The 18,508-nt window shown below is 44.4% G+C and overlaps 1 protein-coding gene across 6 annotated transcripts in view; it reads left to right on the top strand.

Moving 5' to 3' along the window:
• Positions 1 to 18,508, top strand: part of LOC310887026 (uncharacterized protein) — a 190,002-nt gene that overhangs the window by 147,830 nt on the left and 23,664 nt on the right. For 3 of the 6 annotated variants that reach the window (XR_014575611.1, XM_083812432.1, XM_083812435.1), the window contains one exon: positions 652 to 1,398. Coding sequence is in view for 5 of the 6 variants with exons in the window: in XM_083812435.1 (XP_083668561.1) it covers positions 652 to 748 (97 nt within the window). In the remaining variant the exon portion in view is untranslated. Of the gene's footprint in view, positions 1 to 651; positions 1,399 to 16,434; positions 16,492 to 16,663; positions 17,565 to 18,508 lie in introns of those variants that run through there. The other 3 variants (XM_083812428.1, XM_083812430.1, XM_083812433.1) reach the window with 3 other exon arrangements.

Raw genomic sequence — 18,508 nt, 5'->3', positions numbered from 1 at the left:
TATTAGCTGAAGGGCAGTCCCTTTTGTGTGTATGTGGGCACCTCCAAGGCAGCGAGGGATCTTCCCACGGGGAACGTGGCACATGGTGGATTTGCCTTGCCTGCATGGGGTGTGACCGGGCGAGCAGCCTGCACGTGAGCAAATGAGCATCAGCGACAGGGCTTATCCTCTTCTGTACCTACTGGCAATGTGTTTTGTTTTTTTTTTTTAATTTTTTCCTTGATAACCTCATAGGAGTTACCTATAACTCTCATAATTGGGAGAAGTATTTGGTATTTTGGGCCTGCTTTTTTTTTTTTTTTTTTTAATGTTTGCATAATAATGAAAGCTGCTCTGTTAAGGCAGGAGTGGGGATCTTCCACTATGGCCTTGAGTCTGGCACAGATTACTCTTACAGAAGCTCTGTGGATCTGTATAAAGATGAGTAAAACAATCTAATCTTGAAAAAAAAAAAAAAGAAAAAGGACATATTATATAAAATGAACAGATGGGTAGTGCAGAAAACTCCATTTAGATTCTACTTGGAGGGAGGTGGGCAATTCTCTGAACTTCTGAGAATCTCTTTTGTTTTTTAAATTGGCAATATTATATACAGACAAGCAGAGCACAGGGGACCCTCGCGGTAATTGCGTTGTTATGACTTGTTTACAGAGGCAGTGAGTACAAGATGAGGTACTTTTCCATGAAACGTCTTGTGCGGGAGTCCAGCTGCTGCGGGGAGCCGCGGTGCCTGCAGAAGGCTTTTTAGGGGCAGCGGACGGAGGTCGCCTCCTTCCCGAACACGTTGCCTCAATTAGCGGGACTGTTTCCACCGCCTCAAATCCTGCGGTGAAACAATGGTGTTACGTTTCACATTGTACTTTATTGTCTCTGCTGTGTGTGTTTCTCCCCCTTGCTGGCCGTGTGCTTGCCGGAGCTTTGCATTAAAGGCGCTTGGCAGAGCGGTGCTGCAAGGCTGAGGCAGGAGCAGCTCTGTTCGGCTGCATTGTCTTCAGATCATGCCGTTGGTTGCGCCTGTGCGGCTGCACTAAAGGGTAATGGGGTTGCACAGATATAAGCGAGGAAATAATCTGGCCTGCACATGCACTTGATTACTGCTGGCGATGCACAAAAGGGAGCGCTGAGCCTCCCTCGGCAGCTCAGCCCTCCCCAATGCAATTTTTCCCTCCTGGAAACCAAGAAGGGGCTTGGGGCTGAGCGCCCAAACCCCTGGGGTCTCAGGAAAGGCAGCATGGTCCCTGTCACCACATGGGGATGTGAACGTGTCCCTGCGGCCCAGCCACCAGCCCCGCTCCTGAGCTGGGCTTGTCCTCAGCACCCAAACCCTTTCTCCAGGCACCTGTGTTTGCATCTCCCACCCTTCCCGCTGCAGGAACTGCTGCAGGAGGGGTGGGATGTGAGGAAACAGAGAAACCTTCCTGACATAGCCTGGCGCTTGGGTGCCCGAGTGGCAAGCTTCGTGTTGGGCTGCCCTGAGCAGAGCTGCTCTCAGCTGGGGGCAGCACGGAGGCACAGGAGGGGCCCCGGGGGGAAGCTGAGTGGCTTCGTGGCTGTCTGGAGCCTGCTGTAACAGCATCGTTGCAAAGCTGGTGCTTAGCAAGCATCAGTGTTTGTCCCTTCACGCAGGCTTTGCTTGCAAGAAATGTATGAACCAGGTGCAGCAAGAGCTGGAGCTGAGGCACAGCCCCAGCTTTGTGCTTACCAGGTAATACTGAAAAGCTAGTAAAGGAGCTAAGAGGTAGGGGAAGAAAGAGCCTCATTTGGGTTTTTGTTTGTTTTTCCTGCTGGGTGACAACCGAAAAGGTGTGGGTAGATTGTTCATGTGGGTCGGTCTCATTTGGGTATTAATGTACGGAAATGTGGGCGTAGCTCGGGGTGTGTGGACGGTGCACAGTACATAAAGTCCTCTGAAAATGTCGATCTGTGTATCAAGGGGAGCTGGGACAACAAGAGTGTTTATCGAAAGTAGCAAGTAACTGCCAGGAAAACATGGATATAATCTGACCTACTTGAAACGTGTGTGTGTGTATATATATAAGGCATTTGTTTCAGTTATACTTCTTGATGTCCTGTATCTGTAGTTCTGTGGTCCCTCAAATCCGTTAAGCACAGAGCATTTGGATACTTTTCTGGGAAAAAAGTAAAAATAAAAATCTTATTTTCTGGTAAAAAGGGGGGTGTTGATAGGACTTCTGAATAAGAGCCCAAACTCAGACATGCATGAGACTAATACGAAGAATTTATACCAATACTCTCCTCTCTAAATCTGGGACTGCTTTAGAAAGCTGAGCAGCACTGGTGCCACTTTACTGCTGTGGCAATGCAGGTAGCGGGTGGTAAAGGAGTCAGAGCTCTCTTCTGAACACTATAAACCCAGAGGATTTAAGTCCGCATTTTAAAAATTGTGCTGTATGTGCACATCAACTATTTATAGGGCCTAATACAGCAGGTTTTTACGCCAGCTGAACCAGGACAGGTTGATGGGGCTCTCCTGGAAAGCAAGAGCAGCTTGGGTCTGCCTCTGCACCACGGGAGGCAGCTCCCCCAGCGCAGCAGTCCTCTGCGGCCTTCCTCGTGCTGGGCAGTCGACCCTGCGGTTCTTACAGGCCTGCTAACGTTGGTAAAGCAGAGAACATGTTTAAGGAAGGGATGTGCATCGCAGGCAGCCCGCTGGCGGGTGTTTGTCCGGAGAGCAGGGACCGCTCCCGGCAGGAGGAAAGCAGATCCCTCTGCTCCCACCGGCTCCCCGGCGTGAAGCAGAGAAACGTGCCTCGTAAGGCTCGGCTCGGCTCCGCCTTATTAATGGTTTTCAGAAAACTCTTGTTCTTTCCTGGGCTCTGCAGCTGAATGCTCTCTTGTGTTGTGTGTTATTGCTAATGTTATAATTCGTCAATTGAGATCTAATTTTTTATGAATTTCATTTAAATGCCAACTAATTAATTATTCCAGGTGCACCACAGAGAAAAATTTAATAACTTATTTTTTTCCTGATGAGCTGTTTTTCTGCAACCATAATCTCTAACATTTTGTAAATCTCTCATATCGAATCAGCTGGTAGATAAATTAATACAGAATTACAACTCATTAGCAGATGATGCATTGATGTCTAAACTCCCTGCTTTCTTATTTGAAAGAAAGTAGGTTATGCTGTTATTGAGTTAGTGCATTAAGTTTCAATGCTTTTTTGTCATAAGAATTAAGCACTTTTAAAAATGTGTGTTAATTAAAAGATTACACCCACATCAACATTAAAGCATTATAGTTACTGTAATTACGGAGCTAGATTCTGGTTTCTCCAACCATGACACAATATTAAGGAGTCCCATTGGTCTAATTTCCGTGGGATGACTCATAATAAAAAGCAACTTAAGCAAGACAGGGGACAACATCATAAAACAGTGGAATCAGAAACAGTCTCAGACATCTTGTTCTGGTTCAAGGAAGGTGAGAAGGTGTAACGGAGAACTTCCCTTGTTTGGCGAAGGGATGACAGGCAGAGAGGTTGGGAAGCTGTGAAGTCCTGATAAGTGTAGAATGTATGAACTCCTATTAGCTGTTTCTCATAAAATAAAACAAAACAACAACAACAAAACCCTAATGTATATAGTACAACTATCAAGAGAAGGTTTAAAACAATAAATTAAACTGTGGGACTCGTTATCACTAAATGTCATGGACTAAGGATAAGATTATTTTACACTTGTCTCATTTCTTATGCTTTTCCCCCAAGTCCCTTTCCAGCCACTGGCTGCCCCCTGGCTCGGCTCCACTGAACCGGTGGTGCCCAACCACCTCTTCTGATAGAAACCAATGTCTTTCACTAGAGCGGCCTGATGAACTTTCAGGCCAAACTTCAAAGAAAAAGAATAAATACTGGAATACACGTAAATACATAGATTCTGAAGTCAAAATGCCCGTTAACCATTGCACCAACTGCATGTGGATTCAGCGGAAAGTCACCTGCCCCTTTAGAAGCGCACATGCTCTTGCATGTTTGTCTGCAGAAGGAGAGCTTGGTTTTGGTCTCGTGGATGTCCTAATCTCGAGAGCGTTGTGTTGGTAGCTGCAACACGTCAGTAGTAAATGCAGACATCAAAGAACAGAAAGTTTCTTTAAGTGAAGTGCTCTAGTTTTGTTTATTTCACTTGAAGACGAGTATGTTCTATCTCTGCACAGCCTGATGAATGCAGCTCAGGTAGCGAAGTGGCACCCATTTTTATTTTGTGCCATATCACTACAAAGATAAACAACAGAGAAACCTTCTGTCTGGTGCCTTAGCGTAATGCTACTTATCAGCACAAGTTCAAAGCAAGCCCCATTTGTATAGGATCAGCTTATCCCATTAAGCAATTCATCTTTGACAGGAATGAGGCTGATTATGAGAGGTAGAAATGCCTGCGAAGCAAGTAATTTTAATGAAGTTTGTAATGGACTGCAGAAATATCAACCAAATGATCAAGAATATGCCACAAGAAACAGTTAATTAAGACTGTCCATCCCTCTCCTGCTGCTCATATGTTTGTTGTTTCAAGTTTACACTAATACAAGCAAACTTGCTTCCAGGAGGTCTTGGTGTGTTTATGGCAGTCCGAGCCCTTCCGACCATCCCCAAAGCCATGGTGAGGATGTCCAGGGAGACCACTCCTGTCTCACCCTGGTACCCCCGGGAGCTGGGGGACATCTCCTGGCACAGGGCCACCAGGGCTCGCTGTGCAGAGGGACGGATCCATCAGTGCAGGGAGCGTGGCTGAGGCTCTCCAAGTCAGCGTGGAGAAGTGGAGCGTGCAAGCACGTGTGCTTGTACTCACGTGGCTGCGTTACGTCCAAGGAGAAAGGGTTTTAAAACAGGTTTCGTTCATTGTTGTGATGCACCGAGTTGTTTCCCAAGCAAAACATATGAGGTAGCAAATCTAGTGCTTCCTTTTAACCCAACTTCCCTGCGCTCCCCTCATCTTTCTCCCTGGCTGTTGCGTGAATGCTTTTGCTCTAAGTAAATCAAATGCAGGCTCTCATCCAGCAGCTCCTGCGAGGACTCGCTGCGGCTCCCTGTGAGTAGCTACTTGTGATGTGGCTCTATGGTTACTCCACTGATCTTTTTATTTACGGTCTTAGCTTTTCGTATGGAAAAGAAAAAGATGAGGATGAGGATAGAGAAACTGGTGTGTCAGATTACAGACTTTTCTTCCCCTGTTGATGCCACAGAGAAACTTCCAGTCTTACAAGTCACTAGGACCAAAGCATCCTGGCCTGGTTTTCAGACCACAAGAACACAAAAACGATGCCTGGGTCTGGTCCTAGTTGGTGCTGGCTCTCCTGTAGTGGTGAAAGGAGACCTACCAGAGGCAGAATGCATTTGTACTTCCTTTCTTTCGTTCATACTCCCAGCATTTACAATCATTAATCGGGGCTTTAAGAGCACATCCCTGCCCATTTCTTTTAGTATGTGTTTGCAGACTTCTTGTGCAAGAATCCACCTAATTCCTTTTTCATGCTTTATCTTCACAGCCGCCTCCCCTGGCAGCAATTTCCAGTTCAGTACCTGCTCTAAAAAATGAGCTAAAACAAGATGATTCAAGAACCTTTCCTTTTATCTTTTTTAAATGTACCCTCTGTTAGCTTTAATGAGCCTACTTTTGAGGGGTTTGGTGAATAACAGTTCTACATTGACCTTATCTTCTGCCTTTATGATTTTGCAAATCTCAGTCATGTTCCTCTTGAGCCTCTGGAATGTGGGTCCCATTCGCATAAAGATCATTAAGGAAAATGTTCATTATACATATTTATTACTCCAGTTTGTGTTTTTTTCTGGATAGGGAGGGAGGGGGATGCCTGGGTGGCTGCACTGGGTGAAAAATTGAACTGAAAAGGCCGGTTAACCTTGTGGTTCTGTGCTTTTATGATATAAATGCATCAAAACATGTGTTAGTTTTAATTATCCCCACAGCCTCACAAAAATCACTTCCCTGGTCAATTAATTTAATTACTTTTTGGATAATTATTTTTCTCAATGGTGAATTGGCTCCAGACTGTGATAGTTGTGCTGCAGAACTGTGAGATGGGAGAGACTTTGGCTTGAATGACACACAAAACATATCAGCAAAATACACATTTATAACATAGACACCTGAATTAATGACATCTCTTTGGAATGAAATGGAACAATTCATCCTCTAGATGGGAGAGGGAAAAAAAAGCACTTTGTGGCAACAACAAAATTGCTCATAACGTGTCAAAAAGACCTTTTTTTTCCCTCTGCAGCCTGTTTTGAATCAGAGCCTGGTCTAGAATTCAGGAGAGCATTTAAGCATGCATTTTACTGGGCTCCAGTGGGATGTGTGTGCACCCAAGAGGTGGGGAAAGTGCTTTCTGAATGCAAGTCCTTGGTAGCAGCGTCTTTCAATCAGAATAAAGAGAACAGATTGTCTGCAAATACTAAGAGAGAAAATGAACTTGCACTGATGTTGATCTCAGCACCCGCACTGGAGCAGGAGATGTGAAATCTGGAGTTTACTGACATAATTATAAACCCAAATATTTGCCAGCTTGGATGGGTTGCCGGAGATGGGGATGATGGAGTGGTCGTTAACAAACAGCTGAAGACTAAGAGTCCTTTAAAGGTGATCTGTTAAGGTAATTGTGGTCTTAAATAAAAGTAGTCAGTACAGTTCTGCACACCTCGCCCTCCCCTCAGCCCCAGTGGGAATTATCCCATGAGGGGAGGGGGGAGCTGCTTTAAAGCAGTTAACCTGAAGTCTCTTCCTGGTGCACCTGTTGCCTCTCATTAGATCACATCTTTTTCAGTTTCACTGTCTCGATATGGGGAAAATTTGGGAGGTATTTGTCAATTACTGGATTTAAAATAACAATTAGCTGTAAATTACCCCACACAAAAATAAGGAAAGCCAACTTGTGCTCCTCAACAGAAAAATTTGTCAGAATGCAGTTATATGTCAGGGAGAAAGTTTGTGGGTTATTCGGAGAAGGTGCCAGTAAACATTACTGCTTCACTTCCGAATCTGCTTCCCAACGTGTGCCACATTTTTTTTTTATTTTTTATTTTTTGCTGCTGACAGAGTAATGGAATAAGGAGATGATGCCTAATGAGAGTGTAGCATTGACAAAATGTGTAAGAGGGAGTTACTGGAGATTTCCCAAATAACCACAAAATGGTTGGTTCTGGTTACTGGAGATTTCCCAAATAACCACAAAATGGTTGGTTCTGTTGTTTGCTGACATACGTGATTGCTGATAACCCTTGCTGTTGTTGCTCTTTGAAGCAGTTCAGCTCAGATTTTCTCAGCGTATTCATCTGTTCAGGCTTCATCTTTCTCCAATACTCATTAATAATCACATTGATTCCTAAGCTTGCCCACTGATTGGATCTTATTTTCGAGGGCACCTGGATCTATATGAATTAAGTTTGACATCTTTCTCATGATTTCGATGAATGTAGAAGCTTTCTGATGTCAGCAACGTCTGACTGCAGCCAGACCTCATCTCTGCAATATCCTTGGTTCGTACAGTTTCTGCCCACATCTAAGCAGCACCTCTTGCTAGAAAGCAGACATCCTTTGTGCAAGGATTTTAAAATGCCAGGAGAGAGAAAATGTTTTTGGGGTATTGCCAATTGGACCAGAAACAGAAATACTAGGAAAAAAACTTAGAAGCAAGCTAATATTTTTTATATTTTTGGTTTAATTTTGAAGAACCAAGAGACTCATAAGGCTTTAGAGAAGTATTGAAACTTTCAGGAGCTTATTGGGATTACTTTTTCTCTGTGATTACAGCACTGTTTTATTCATTTTCCCTAACGCATGTATGATAGGCTACTTGACTTATTTTTATTAATTCAACTAGAGTGCTAAAATCCACTGTAACTTTGTATACTAACAGCCAAGAGCTGAAGTTTGTGGAGTGGCAGTATCTGAACGCAGCCAGTCATCTGTAGGAGGTTCTTAGCCTGAGCCATCATTACAGCCTCAAAGGTCTTGGCTCTCTCTTACCTGATGCTTTGAGTATCTGTCTACTCAAAGAACTTTGAAGGAACTGCTCCTATAAAAACCACAGTCTCTTAGAAATGCATTGCTTATCTGTGGTAGGCATGTATTGATGGGATGCAAACTAACGTGTCTTCATGTATACCCAACTCATGTCGAGTACAGACTTTTAAGTATAACTTTATAGTTGTTTTAAGACTTTGGTCAAGTAGCTGGGTTTGATAATTGAGGTGATTTACTAGGGTGCACAGCTCTCCAATTCACTCTTTGATATAAACAAGGTAATAAATTGAGTGCATGGGGACATGTCTATTAAAAGCCAAAGTAAGAATGAGTGAAACCCCAGGTGCATTGTCAAGATGAATATGCTTGCTGGATAAAGCTGGGCTGGTGCCAGCTGACATGATGACTGAGTGATGAAACAAAGCTAATATGGTTTGACTACAAACAACAGAAAACAAATAGAAAGTGATGAGCAAAGGGGAAAAGTATGAAAAGTACTAAGTTGAGCAACTAGATATCACACAATTTCCATATATATATATATATATATTTTAGAAACAGACCGTATGTACTTAGTGTCTGACTCCCTATTGAACATGAGAATATTTTTTATTTTAACTTCTAAAGCATCTGGATTGATGGTGCACCCCTGGAATGACAGTAATGGATCTCCTATTGTTATCAATTTTGTTCAACAGATGTTAGTAACAGACAAGGAAGAAAAATGAAAAGGAATATCGGACAAGAAAAGCTACTTAATGTGAATTCTCTCAGTAGCAAAAAGCTTATTATGGAAATATCAATTAGAAGAATTAGACAACCAGCCTAGGACAATTCTGCCAGTGCCACAGCAGAAGAAGCTATCGCTCATTCAGGGGCAGGCAGAGAAGACAGAGACCCTGCTAGGGGAGGAGAAGGCAGCCCTGGGGGCCGCTCGGCAGCGCTTTGGGCCGGATTCTGGCTCTGTGGCACGTGCTGGCCTGCGGGCACTGCTGGAGCCGCTGCGAGCGTGGCCGGGGGCTGTGCAAGCTCCTGGCCTGGGTCACAGCCACCTCTCGGTGAATTCTCGGGCATCGTTAGAACAGAAGAGTGGTGTGAACCAAATGGAAGCCTTTTCCTATTTGTAGATGATGATTAATGAAGGCTATCAGACATCCCACTTTAAAATTCTTTCCATCAGATAAAACTCCTTCTGTCATCTCGTTCCTTATTTCAATCCATTTTACCTCATCTTTCATTTAATGTGAAATGTCAGAAGCACTCCTCTTTCTCTCTTTTTTTTTTTTTTAAAAAAAATCTTTGTCACGTTTGCTGACAACCCACAAGACAAGGTTTTCAGACGAAGGAAACATAACCGGGGTGCCCGTGCACGCCCATGTGAAAACATTGCCATGGCATCGGTGAATAGGCTCGATGGGACTGTACGGTAACTGAGGAAGTTACGGTTTCATCGAACATTAAGGAATAAAACATCTTCTATTTGTGTTCTCGGGGCTCCTTGTGGTGAACCCCATTGCACAGGTGCCTCCTGCAGCTCCTTTCCCTCCTGCTGCTGCTGCCAGGGCAGCGTCCAAGCTCCATACCGATAACTTCTTGTGGAGAGAAGGTAGGAAAGGAATGAGGCCACTGCAGAAAAGCTGCAGGTGATGGATGGGCAGTTACCTTCTGGCACGCTGCTAAATTTGGGTACTAAATGCTCCTCCTGAGCATTTTGAGAATATAAAAGTCTCATTAGATAGCAAGACGAGAGAGGCAGAGCAGGCTCGAGCTGCACTTCCCTGCGGTGGGCTCCAGAGAAATGCCTGGCTGAACAGGGAGCGAACAAAAAAATGGATGGATCCTCTGAATTCAGCTTTTCTGACAGAGTGTTGTGGGTTTTTTATTATTTTTGTAATTTTATTTTTTATCTTGTTGGTGCTTCCTATCAGCACATATCAGAGAAGGCAAATTGACTGCGATTGCCTCCAGCTCATGCAGCTCAGAGCCCCGACCGCTGCGGAGCACGTCAGCCCATGCTAATGCTGTTCTGACAACAGAGCTTGTGTGTTAGTGGGATTTTTCTGCTCTGCCTTCAGGTTGGCTCTGTGCTCACGCTAGGATGGATGAATGGCACAAACAGCCATTCATGAATAAGTTCCTGCCAATGTGAAAGCACCCAGTTTTATTTCCAGTGACCTCACACACAGTCATTTGCATCTTTCGTGAAAAACTCACAATTTCTGCAAAGTCACATCTGTTTTTGCATCAAAAAATTACTGTGCATATTTTAAAAAATGCAGTTATATGCATGTTTCTTTCTCTGCCCTTGTACACATTTTATTCATCTACTGAGCTTAATATCATAACGTTGGTGACCAGCTGAAAAATAAGTGTAACTAGAGGATATCTGAAGGAGCAGCTGGTGTCTCGAGAGCAAAGGATTGAGTACTTTTGGGGACTTTGAGTGCCAGAATGTCAGCTGGTGGCTCCAGTTTTTATTTCCTTTTGTAGAACTGTAAGCAATTCTCTTAGTGACATGATGGAGAGGCTGGAGACCCTTTATGCATGCTGTAGGTGTTCTTGTGGGAACACAGTAAGAGATGTTAATTTATTGGAAGAGGCTGGCATGGGAAGTGGTCCAGCAGATTTGCGCATGGTCCTGCTAACCGTTGCGTCTTCTGACTCGGTACCAAACTCCTGTCAAAGCTATCAGGGCTCTAAGTTTCAGGGGAAAAGCTTCAGTGGGGGAAGCTGAGCACCTGTCTGTCCCCATACAGACCCTCCGGACTCTGTGCTCTCCCATTACATAAGGGAAGTAGTTTTCCTTTGCCTCACGGGAGTGTTTTGACGATACGTGTATGAATGATGATGAACCTAGGAACTATGGTTACTGGAGATGCAAGACCTCTATCCAGTGTTTATTTTATTAATACTTTCAGGTGCATTTGGTATTAATAAAGGTGCTTGGAGAACACGTATGCACGTCCATTGCACGTGAATAAATAAATATATCTGAGCATGGGTGCGTATGTTCATGAATGTGCATGGGGTACTCATCCATTTTTGGACTAAGTCAATAATTGTAGAAGAAGTCAAATATTGAGAAAATTGAGAAAATGCTTAAGAACGTGCACAAAAAGATCTGAACCTTGTAAAGCATTCAGCTTTAGTGAACTTTGTTTAAACCAGTGGATCTCTTGGAAAAATATTAAAGGATGTAATCAAACTAGATAAAACAGCAAATATTGACAGTATGGATTGTCCAAAGCTCCTGAAGTAAAAGAATTACTTTGTGGTTACAGTAGTTTCTGGCTGACTTTTGCACAGAAACAGAAAGGCCAGGGCTGTGATTCTTGCACACAGAAAAGCTATGTGACTGGAGGTATTAACGGAAGGGAAAGAGGCGCCTTGCTTTGTGTTATCACTAGCGCAAGGTCTGAAGGTGGCTCATACAGACCGGTCCTGGGGACAAACACAGCCCTGTGCAGATCAGGAGCCCTTTGTTCGGATGCCAGACTTGACCAGGCGTCGGAGATGGGTCCCAGTTTGGTTCTGGATGCTGCAGGTCGTGGTCTATTTGCAGTTACGGATCGCTCTGATAACTTGCTGGCAAATCCCTTTGTTTTTGAGAGCTTCTAGACTTCTGTCAGCAGTCGTGAAGGCAGCCACTATTTCAGTATTTCTTCTGGTCCATAAACAACTTCAGTAGCTGATATTAATTGCTAACAGCAAGGAAAGACAGTTAACTGTGTTTTTTCTGGCTTCAGCAAATAGACAATTCCAGATGCATGTGGAGGTTCAGCTCCTCCTCACCGCTCATCCATTAGCTCTCACTTTGAGGGCCACGAAGACTATTTTATGTTCTTGGTGCTTAAGTGCTCAAAGATTAGCAGAAAGCAAATATGAAGGAGTAATAAGCATAATCTAATTGAAATTTCCTCTTGGATTTGAATGACTGTTCAGAAACACTTCTCTCTAAGCCCTAATTTTCTACTTTTAAATACTCTTTGTTTTGTAGTTTGAAAGCTGGTTAGGTATAGTGGGCAAATACCTGACCTTCAAAACAGTAGAGAATGAAAAAATAAACAAATTAATGCCTGCTATTTAAGCGTGTGTAGTGGGTGGTATTTTTGGCTGCCAAAGCCCTGTTCTGTGAATACAAGACATCAAGGCCATGGATATTTCAACACACATTTTAGCAGCAGTGCAAACAGACACTTAACACAAGGCGCTTTGCATACAGAACTTAATGTATTCACTTCGGTACGTTATTTTTAGCTCTGAAGTGCAGTCATGTGGACAGCTGATCTGTTTGTGTTGCCCCTGTAGATTGCAGACATATGTTGGAGTAAATGTGGCAGGGAAAGCATCACTGAGATAGGCATAAATCCTTTTAAGATCAATTATTGACATGCTCCTTAGAAAACTACCTCACTGAATTCACTGTGCCAGTGAGGGAAGAATACTGCCGGTGTTTGCTAACGAAGCAGCCTTACCAAACACGAGGGGAGGGCTGTTTGGTTCCACCATCACCACAGGACGGGCTTAATGTTTGTATACTTAAACGCAATATAAATGCTAAAGAAAAGCAAGAAAAAGAGAAAACAAACGTAGCAAAGCCAGTGAGAGGAAGATGGAGTTTAGTAACATCTTTCAGTGTAGTTACTCAAATCCATAGCAATAAACTCATTAAAATGTACTTGTACTGAATATAAACTCAGAAATGATTCAGAACAGACTTATTACAATGATCATAAAATGGGGTGAATGAGCTCAATTTTCATTTTAATGTAAATTCTTTTTAACTCTGTAATAAATCTGATCTCAAAATCACTCAAATATATATACTTGAAACAGTATGTTTGGCAATATAAAACAAATAACTCTAATGTCTGCGTATGTGTGCTTGAAAACCAGGCAACTGGGAAAGGAAAACCTTTGCACTGAAGGGAATATTTTGTTCCACCTAAAATATTTTTCCTAGCTCTTTGACTACTATATAAAAGTTTACTTAATAATGCCTTGCATCAACTCAAAACAATTAAAAAGTAGTTTGGAGCTGAAAGGAAACCCTGTGAAAGGTTAGTGTCTAATGAGCAGTTCTCTTTCTTTATCTTTCTTGATGAAACAGGAAAACTAGGTGCGTGCAGGCAGGTGATGGACCAAGGGCAGTCATTCTGGAGGCTCAGTTTCAGTAAGTTTCTAATAATCCAGCTTGCTAGTCACAGTTTAATGAACTGTCTTTATTAATAAAACCAGATTCTGGAAGGGAGCTTCCCAGCATGCTAGCCTGGTACCTGCCTTTTCCTCTTTGTTTGGAGAGGAGTCAGCATATGCTCACCAGGTAAGAGCGCGCATCCAAACAGTACTGGTATCAAACATTCTCAGTGTTTTCCCTGGAGCAAAGCAGTTTCAAGGCAGGCTGCCTGGCAAATTTTTTGAATAAGCAGACATTGAAATGAAAAGGCCAGCATCAAGGGAATACAGACAAAAGAAAAGACAGTTTGATTCAAGGAAGAAGTTTAAATGGAAAAAAAGTCCATCTATAACTGTGTTATAAAGCAGAAAAAAAAATAAGCATAGGCCAGAATTTCATTCCATAAATATTCCTGTTTCATTTGCTAGACTCAGGGGGTTCTGTGCACTCTGCAAGAATTGTATATATCTTTTCAGATTCTATTTTGTTCTTTAAAGCAGACAAACAACAAGAACAACAACAAAACCACAAAAACAAAGCCCAACTTTAGGCCTGAACACAAAAGCAGAGGCACATTAAATTGAGCATCACTATAGATTTGCATTTCTTATTCACTAGAGGGAGTACGACTTGGACAGCATTACAATGTGTTAGTAGGTACTAGTTCTTGTGTTCTCATTCTCGCTTTTTAGAGCTAATTTTCAGACGACTTGTTATTGCTGCTGCTGTGATAAGTACAAAATATTTTGAAAAGACTCATAAGCACTGATGTATCTTAAATGCAGTCATTTCTAACAACAGCTCAAAGCCCCCAAATCAGTTGTAGCTTAGGTACTTTGAGGGACCCAATAAGACAAGTAGGAAGAAGCCTCTAAGCAGCACTCAGCCTGTGGTGCCCCAGAACGGTTAAGCCCTTGCACAATATAAAGATAATGTAATCCACTAACACAGTTCCGGGAGAAATGACTGTACGCTGCTGCTAGCAAATCCTTGTGCAAGTGTCTGCAGGGTGATTTTTCCCAGCAAGCTTCAAAGCAAGCCAATTTTATCTCTTCTGTGATCTGCTAAAGGTGGGGAGAGGAGACAGAAGAGCATTTCCCCACTTCCTGCAGCGCCAGAAGGAATTAAAATAACAGGCGGTGCACAGCACGATGCCGCTGGCACGGCGCTGCGGAAGCGGCTGGAAGAAGCTCGGGAGGCTCAGCTTCGGCTTTTGTTGCTTGTGCTGCCGGTCCCAACAGGTCCAGAGCTGAGCTCTGTTGTCGATAAACAGTGATGGAGAAAATCACTTTTTCTCCATCTGGTTTTTGGCTGTTGATTTAAATCAGCCCTGTACCTGCCGGTGGGTGACAGGAGGTGACAAATGTTGTCGTGGCCTGCTGGGGTGGCAGGAGGCAGGCGGCTGTGGCGGCGGGGCCTGCCCCAGCCCTGTCAGCGCCCTCAGCAGCAGGGCCCTGGCTGAAGGCACCGCGCTGGGGCGAAGGGCCTGCCTTCGCCAGCGGGTCACTTGGCGGCACGCGGCAATGTGTTAGAGGCTTCCTTCTGGGTGCGGCACGAGGAGTGTGCTGGGCCTGCCTTCCCTCACCACCACAGAAATGTGTTTTCCCTTGAAATACATGTTTGGCGGCCTTCTCACTTCTACACGAGCCGCTCTCACTGGTATGCGAGCCGTGCCGGTGGCCGGCTGGCTGTCCCTGTGGCCACTGCGGGCTGGTTGCGGCCTGCGGGTACCTCACACTTCAGAGCTGCGAGGCCATGGGGCTGCGCTCACACCGCCCTTAACTCAAGCCCTGATCACACTGAGGCTGTGTCTTGTGGGTCAGCATCGTGGTGTTGGATTTGTGGTGTGTGCGGGCGATGACAGGTGTGACTTTGCTAGCAAAAGACATGAAGTCTGTCTGAGGGGGACCCAGACTTTTGGGGAGCTTGCACGGTAATCTGCTTTGTATGCACTTTCTGCAAGCGATGCTCCAGGTCAGTGGCCAAGAGGGTAAAAGTGCGGATCGGTGCAGGAAATGGGGTTTTTTATTACCCACATGTCCACAGTTGACAGTTTTAATACCCTACCACAGAGCAATTGCTCAAGCACCCAAACACCAGGCCTGCTGGATTTTACTGCCGAGCAGGAGCAGTATGGATTTTTACTCTGTTCTCTAGGAAAGTATATCGATTCGGCACAAGAGACATCAATAGGTCCGAGTAACTGAAGCCAGTCTTAAAAAATAGTAATACTAATAAAAAGTGCAGTTGATAAGTGGAATGAGCCATTTATTATTCTGAATGCCACATGGGTCACACCATCTGAATTCTTCGCTGAGTCTCTGTTGACTTCTCTTCTTGCCTTTCAAGCAGTTTTCCTCCCCCCTTTTGGAATAAACCTTGCAGGGACAAGGGAAGGCGGTGTGGGGGATATCAGAGGCTGGGGCCCTCTATCTTCTGGCTGCATTTCTGGAGACTTTTCAATGCTCTTCTTTTTATCTGTGGGCATCTGGGCTCACAAATACCAATGGTACGCTCTTGAAAACACATCATTCTTTGAAACAGAGGGAAAGAAAATGCTTCATACACTTTTGCTTCTGTTTTTCATTAAATCTTTCGCTTGAAACGTTCTGATCGCCTCCACAGCTTGCGGACAGCCCTGAGGACTGCACCTCTGCTCTCTGTTCTCCAGTTCTCAGCCCCTTTTAATTAAAAGGGAGGCCAGCATGAAAGCATGCGTGAAAGGCCTGAAATTAGGAAGCATTGTTGTAAATGTGCGGTTCTGTACACTTTAATGCCTGTGAATTAGGGTGCACGGGCAGTGTTTTGCAGGTTCCCCGCTGGCCGGCTCCGTCCCTGCCGCGCTCCTCTCGCCTCCCTCCCCGGCTGTGCTGCTGCGTGTGGGCAGGCTGCAAACCAGATGTGTGAAATCCAGCCCCAAAGAAATAAATCACTATTTAGTATAATCTGCTGTAATCTGTTTCATCTAGCGGGTTTCAGCCAATTCTCTGCTGAAGGTATGGCTTAATGAGTCCTAATTTCGGTCCTGTGCTTTGGGCAAGGTATAGAATTCTGGCAGCTGATCTGACCGTTAAATCCATTTCCCTTCAGGTTTATGCCGCCTTCTTTATTCAGTGCTTTCTGCATTTCTGCCTCTACTTTAAGCTTTCATTTTCTCCACTTTTCCAAGTGGCTCCACAAAAAGAGACAGAATAAGATAGGAATTGTCTTTGGTAAAATGAAGGAAGTCAAGTGATGCTGTTCAGTTTTGCTTTTCAGAGCTGTTCCATTGGAGTCCCAGCCACTATCAGCAGAGAAGTCGATTGTCAAGCAAAGGTAAAGATTAATGGGACCTTGATTTTCTGGTCAATTTTATGTAAAATGGCTTTATAGAACAGCATTACACCCTGCTTCCCCCGTGCCACATCCCCCATTGCTAGGACTGAACCTGCGAGCCATGCTCGGCAGTATCCACTAACGCACTTGAACCTTTTGCCTCTCCACGCAGACTTAAAGCACAGCCCAGGCCAAGACAGACCATTAGCACTGACTTGTTTTTCCGAGATGCGAGGGCAGCAGTGAGGAGTGCTGACAGATGTGCTCACGGTCAGCCCGGGGGCTCACGGCTCAGCCAGGCTCTCTCTCACTTAGGCGTTTTCTGTGCCAGGCTGATGCTCCATCCTTTTTGCAGCAGGGGCTGCTCGTTCTGTTCTTGGTGCTTTTGTAAGGTCGGATCTTTGGCAGCTGCAAAATGGCAAATTCTGCTTCACCTGCGTGGAGAAACAGACATGGCACCAGGCACAATGGAGCTACTTGGCTGAACCAGGCAGATATTTATACCTTTAGCTTTTTCACCATCTGTGGGTGAATTTACTAGTAGACAGGACTTGTGAACACTGATGGTAGGAAGCGTTGCTCTATTTCAAGCAGGGAGGGAGAGTATATAAATAAAGTGTCTTGCATGAACGCCGGCAGGCTCAGGCTCTCCATCTGCCATGGGCTGGCACAGGGAGGGCGGCGGGGAGATGAAATGGGGCTGGGTGCGTGGGGAGGGGCAGGTGCTCTGCTCGCCCTGGGGGCTGTGGGGCCAGCAGCAGGTGGTGGAGGCTGGTGCTTGGAGAAGCATGTAACTGGCAAGTGAAAAATAGTATTTCATTTCCCTCCCTTGTTTGTGTGTTATGCCATCAGTTTGTATACCTGAGTTAATAGGAATGAGTTATTTTGCTTGTCTATGAATTACCCTTTCCACAATTACGTGCTTCGCAAGTAGCAATTGCTCATTTAATCATCTCCTCTTTCTGCTATGACTGGTGGCTGTTAGGTGGCCTGCTCTCTGGGGAACCATGCTATTGTCTCTCCAGCCTGTAAATCCCATTATTGCTTGTAAGTGGCACCTTGCAACATTTGAAAGAATTGATTCATTCCCCTTACCCTTGGGAACTTTTTTTCGACTGTTACTCAGTGTGTCCCCCCATCACAAGCACACAGTCCTAGAGCGATGTGACTTGCCACTTATTAGAGATCTCCCCTGCACTAGGCCGTGCAGTGTTTGTCAATAGAAAATTTTATCAGTCCATATGTTTTTTGGTGAGAGAAATCTATTTTCTAGAACGCAATAAATATATATATATATATAATATATATTTTGTCCACAGTTCTCTAGGTTATATCTTTAAAAACCCAGAGGAAAGCTGTTATTTTCTGTTAAGCTCTGTTAAGGTGTTAGAGTGAATTCTCCTGAGCTCTCTGATTCGTCTTTTCCAGCCATAGGCACAGTTCTCTGCTGCCATGCCCGTGGCTGTTCTTTACACCGTGGCCTGGTGTGCAAAAAATCGTGTGGCCCCCCCGGGCTGCCCGGTGCCCAAGGCGATGGGGAGAGGGATCCTGTGAGCGAGGTCAAGCAGATCCTTGCTCAAGGCAAATTCTGATGTAAAAATGAATTTTATGCCATTTCTTCCTTAAGGGGCAAAGATGTTTTCTCCATCCTGGCTGGCAATGTCTCCATTCAGCCCGAAGGAGCTCTGTGCCCTGCTCAGGGGCTGCGCCATGCCCTCGGGGCTGGCTGGCACTGCAGGACCCAGCTTTCAGCCCCTCTTTTACAGTGTGCAAAGAATTTTTTTCCATTCCGCTCCAGCGCTACTGCAGACTTGTGCAACTAGAACATCTTCATTAATGCCTGCTTTACCCCTTTATAAAACTACTAAATATAAAGGGGAGAAACAAAAGAAATAGTCACTGGGAAAAAAAAAAAAAGAAAAAGAAGAAGAAAAAGAAAAAAAAGCTGTAATTAACCAATGTCAGATGCCTGCAACATAAATGGGAAATCTGAATAAAAACAATGGCATGTATGAGT

The sequence above is a fragment of the Anser anser genome, assembly GCF_964211835.1.
Source record: "Anser anser genome assembly, chromosome: 27".
Taxonomy (NCBI): Eukaryota; Metazoa; Chordata; class Aves; order Anseriformes; family Anatidae; genus Anser; species Anser anser.
Note: the sequence above shows the minus strand (reverse complement) of the source record. Positions and strands in the feature narration are given on the sequence as shown.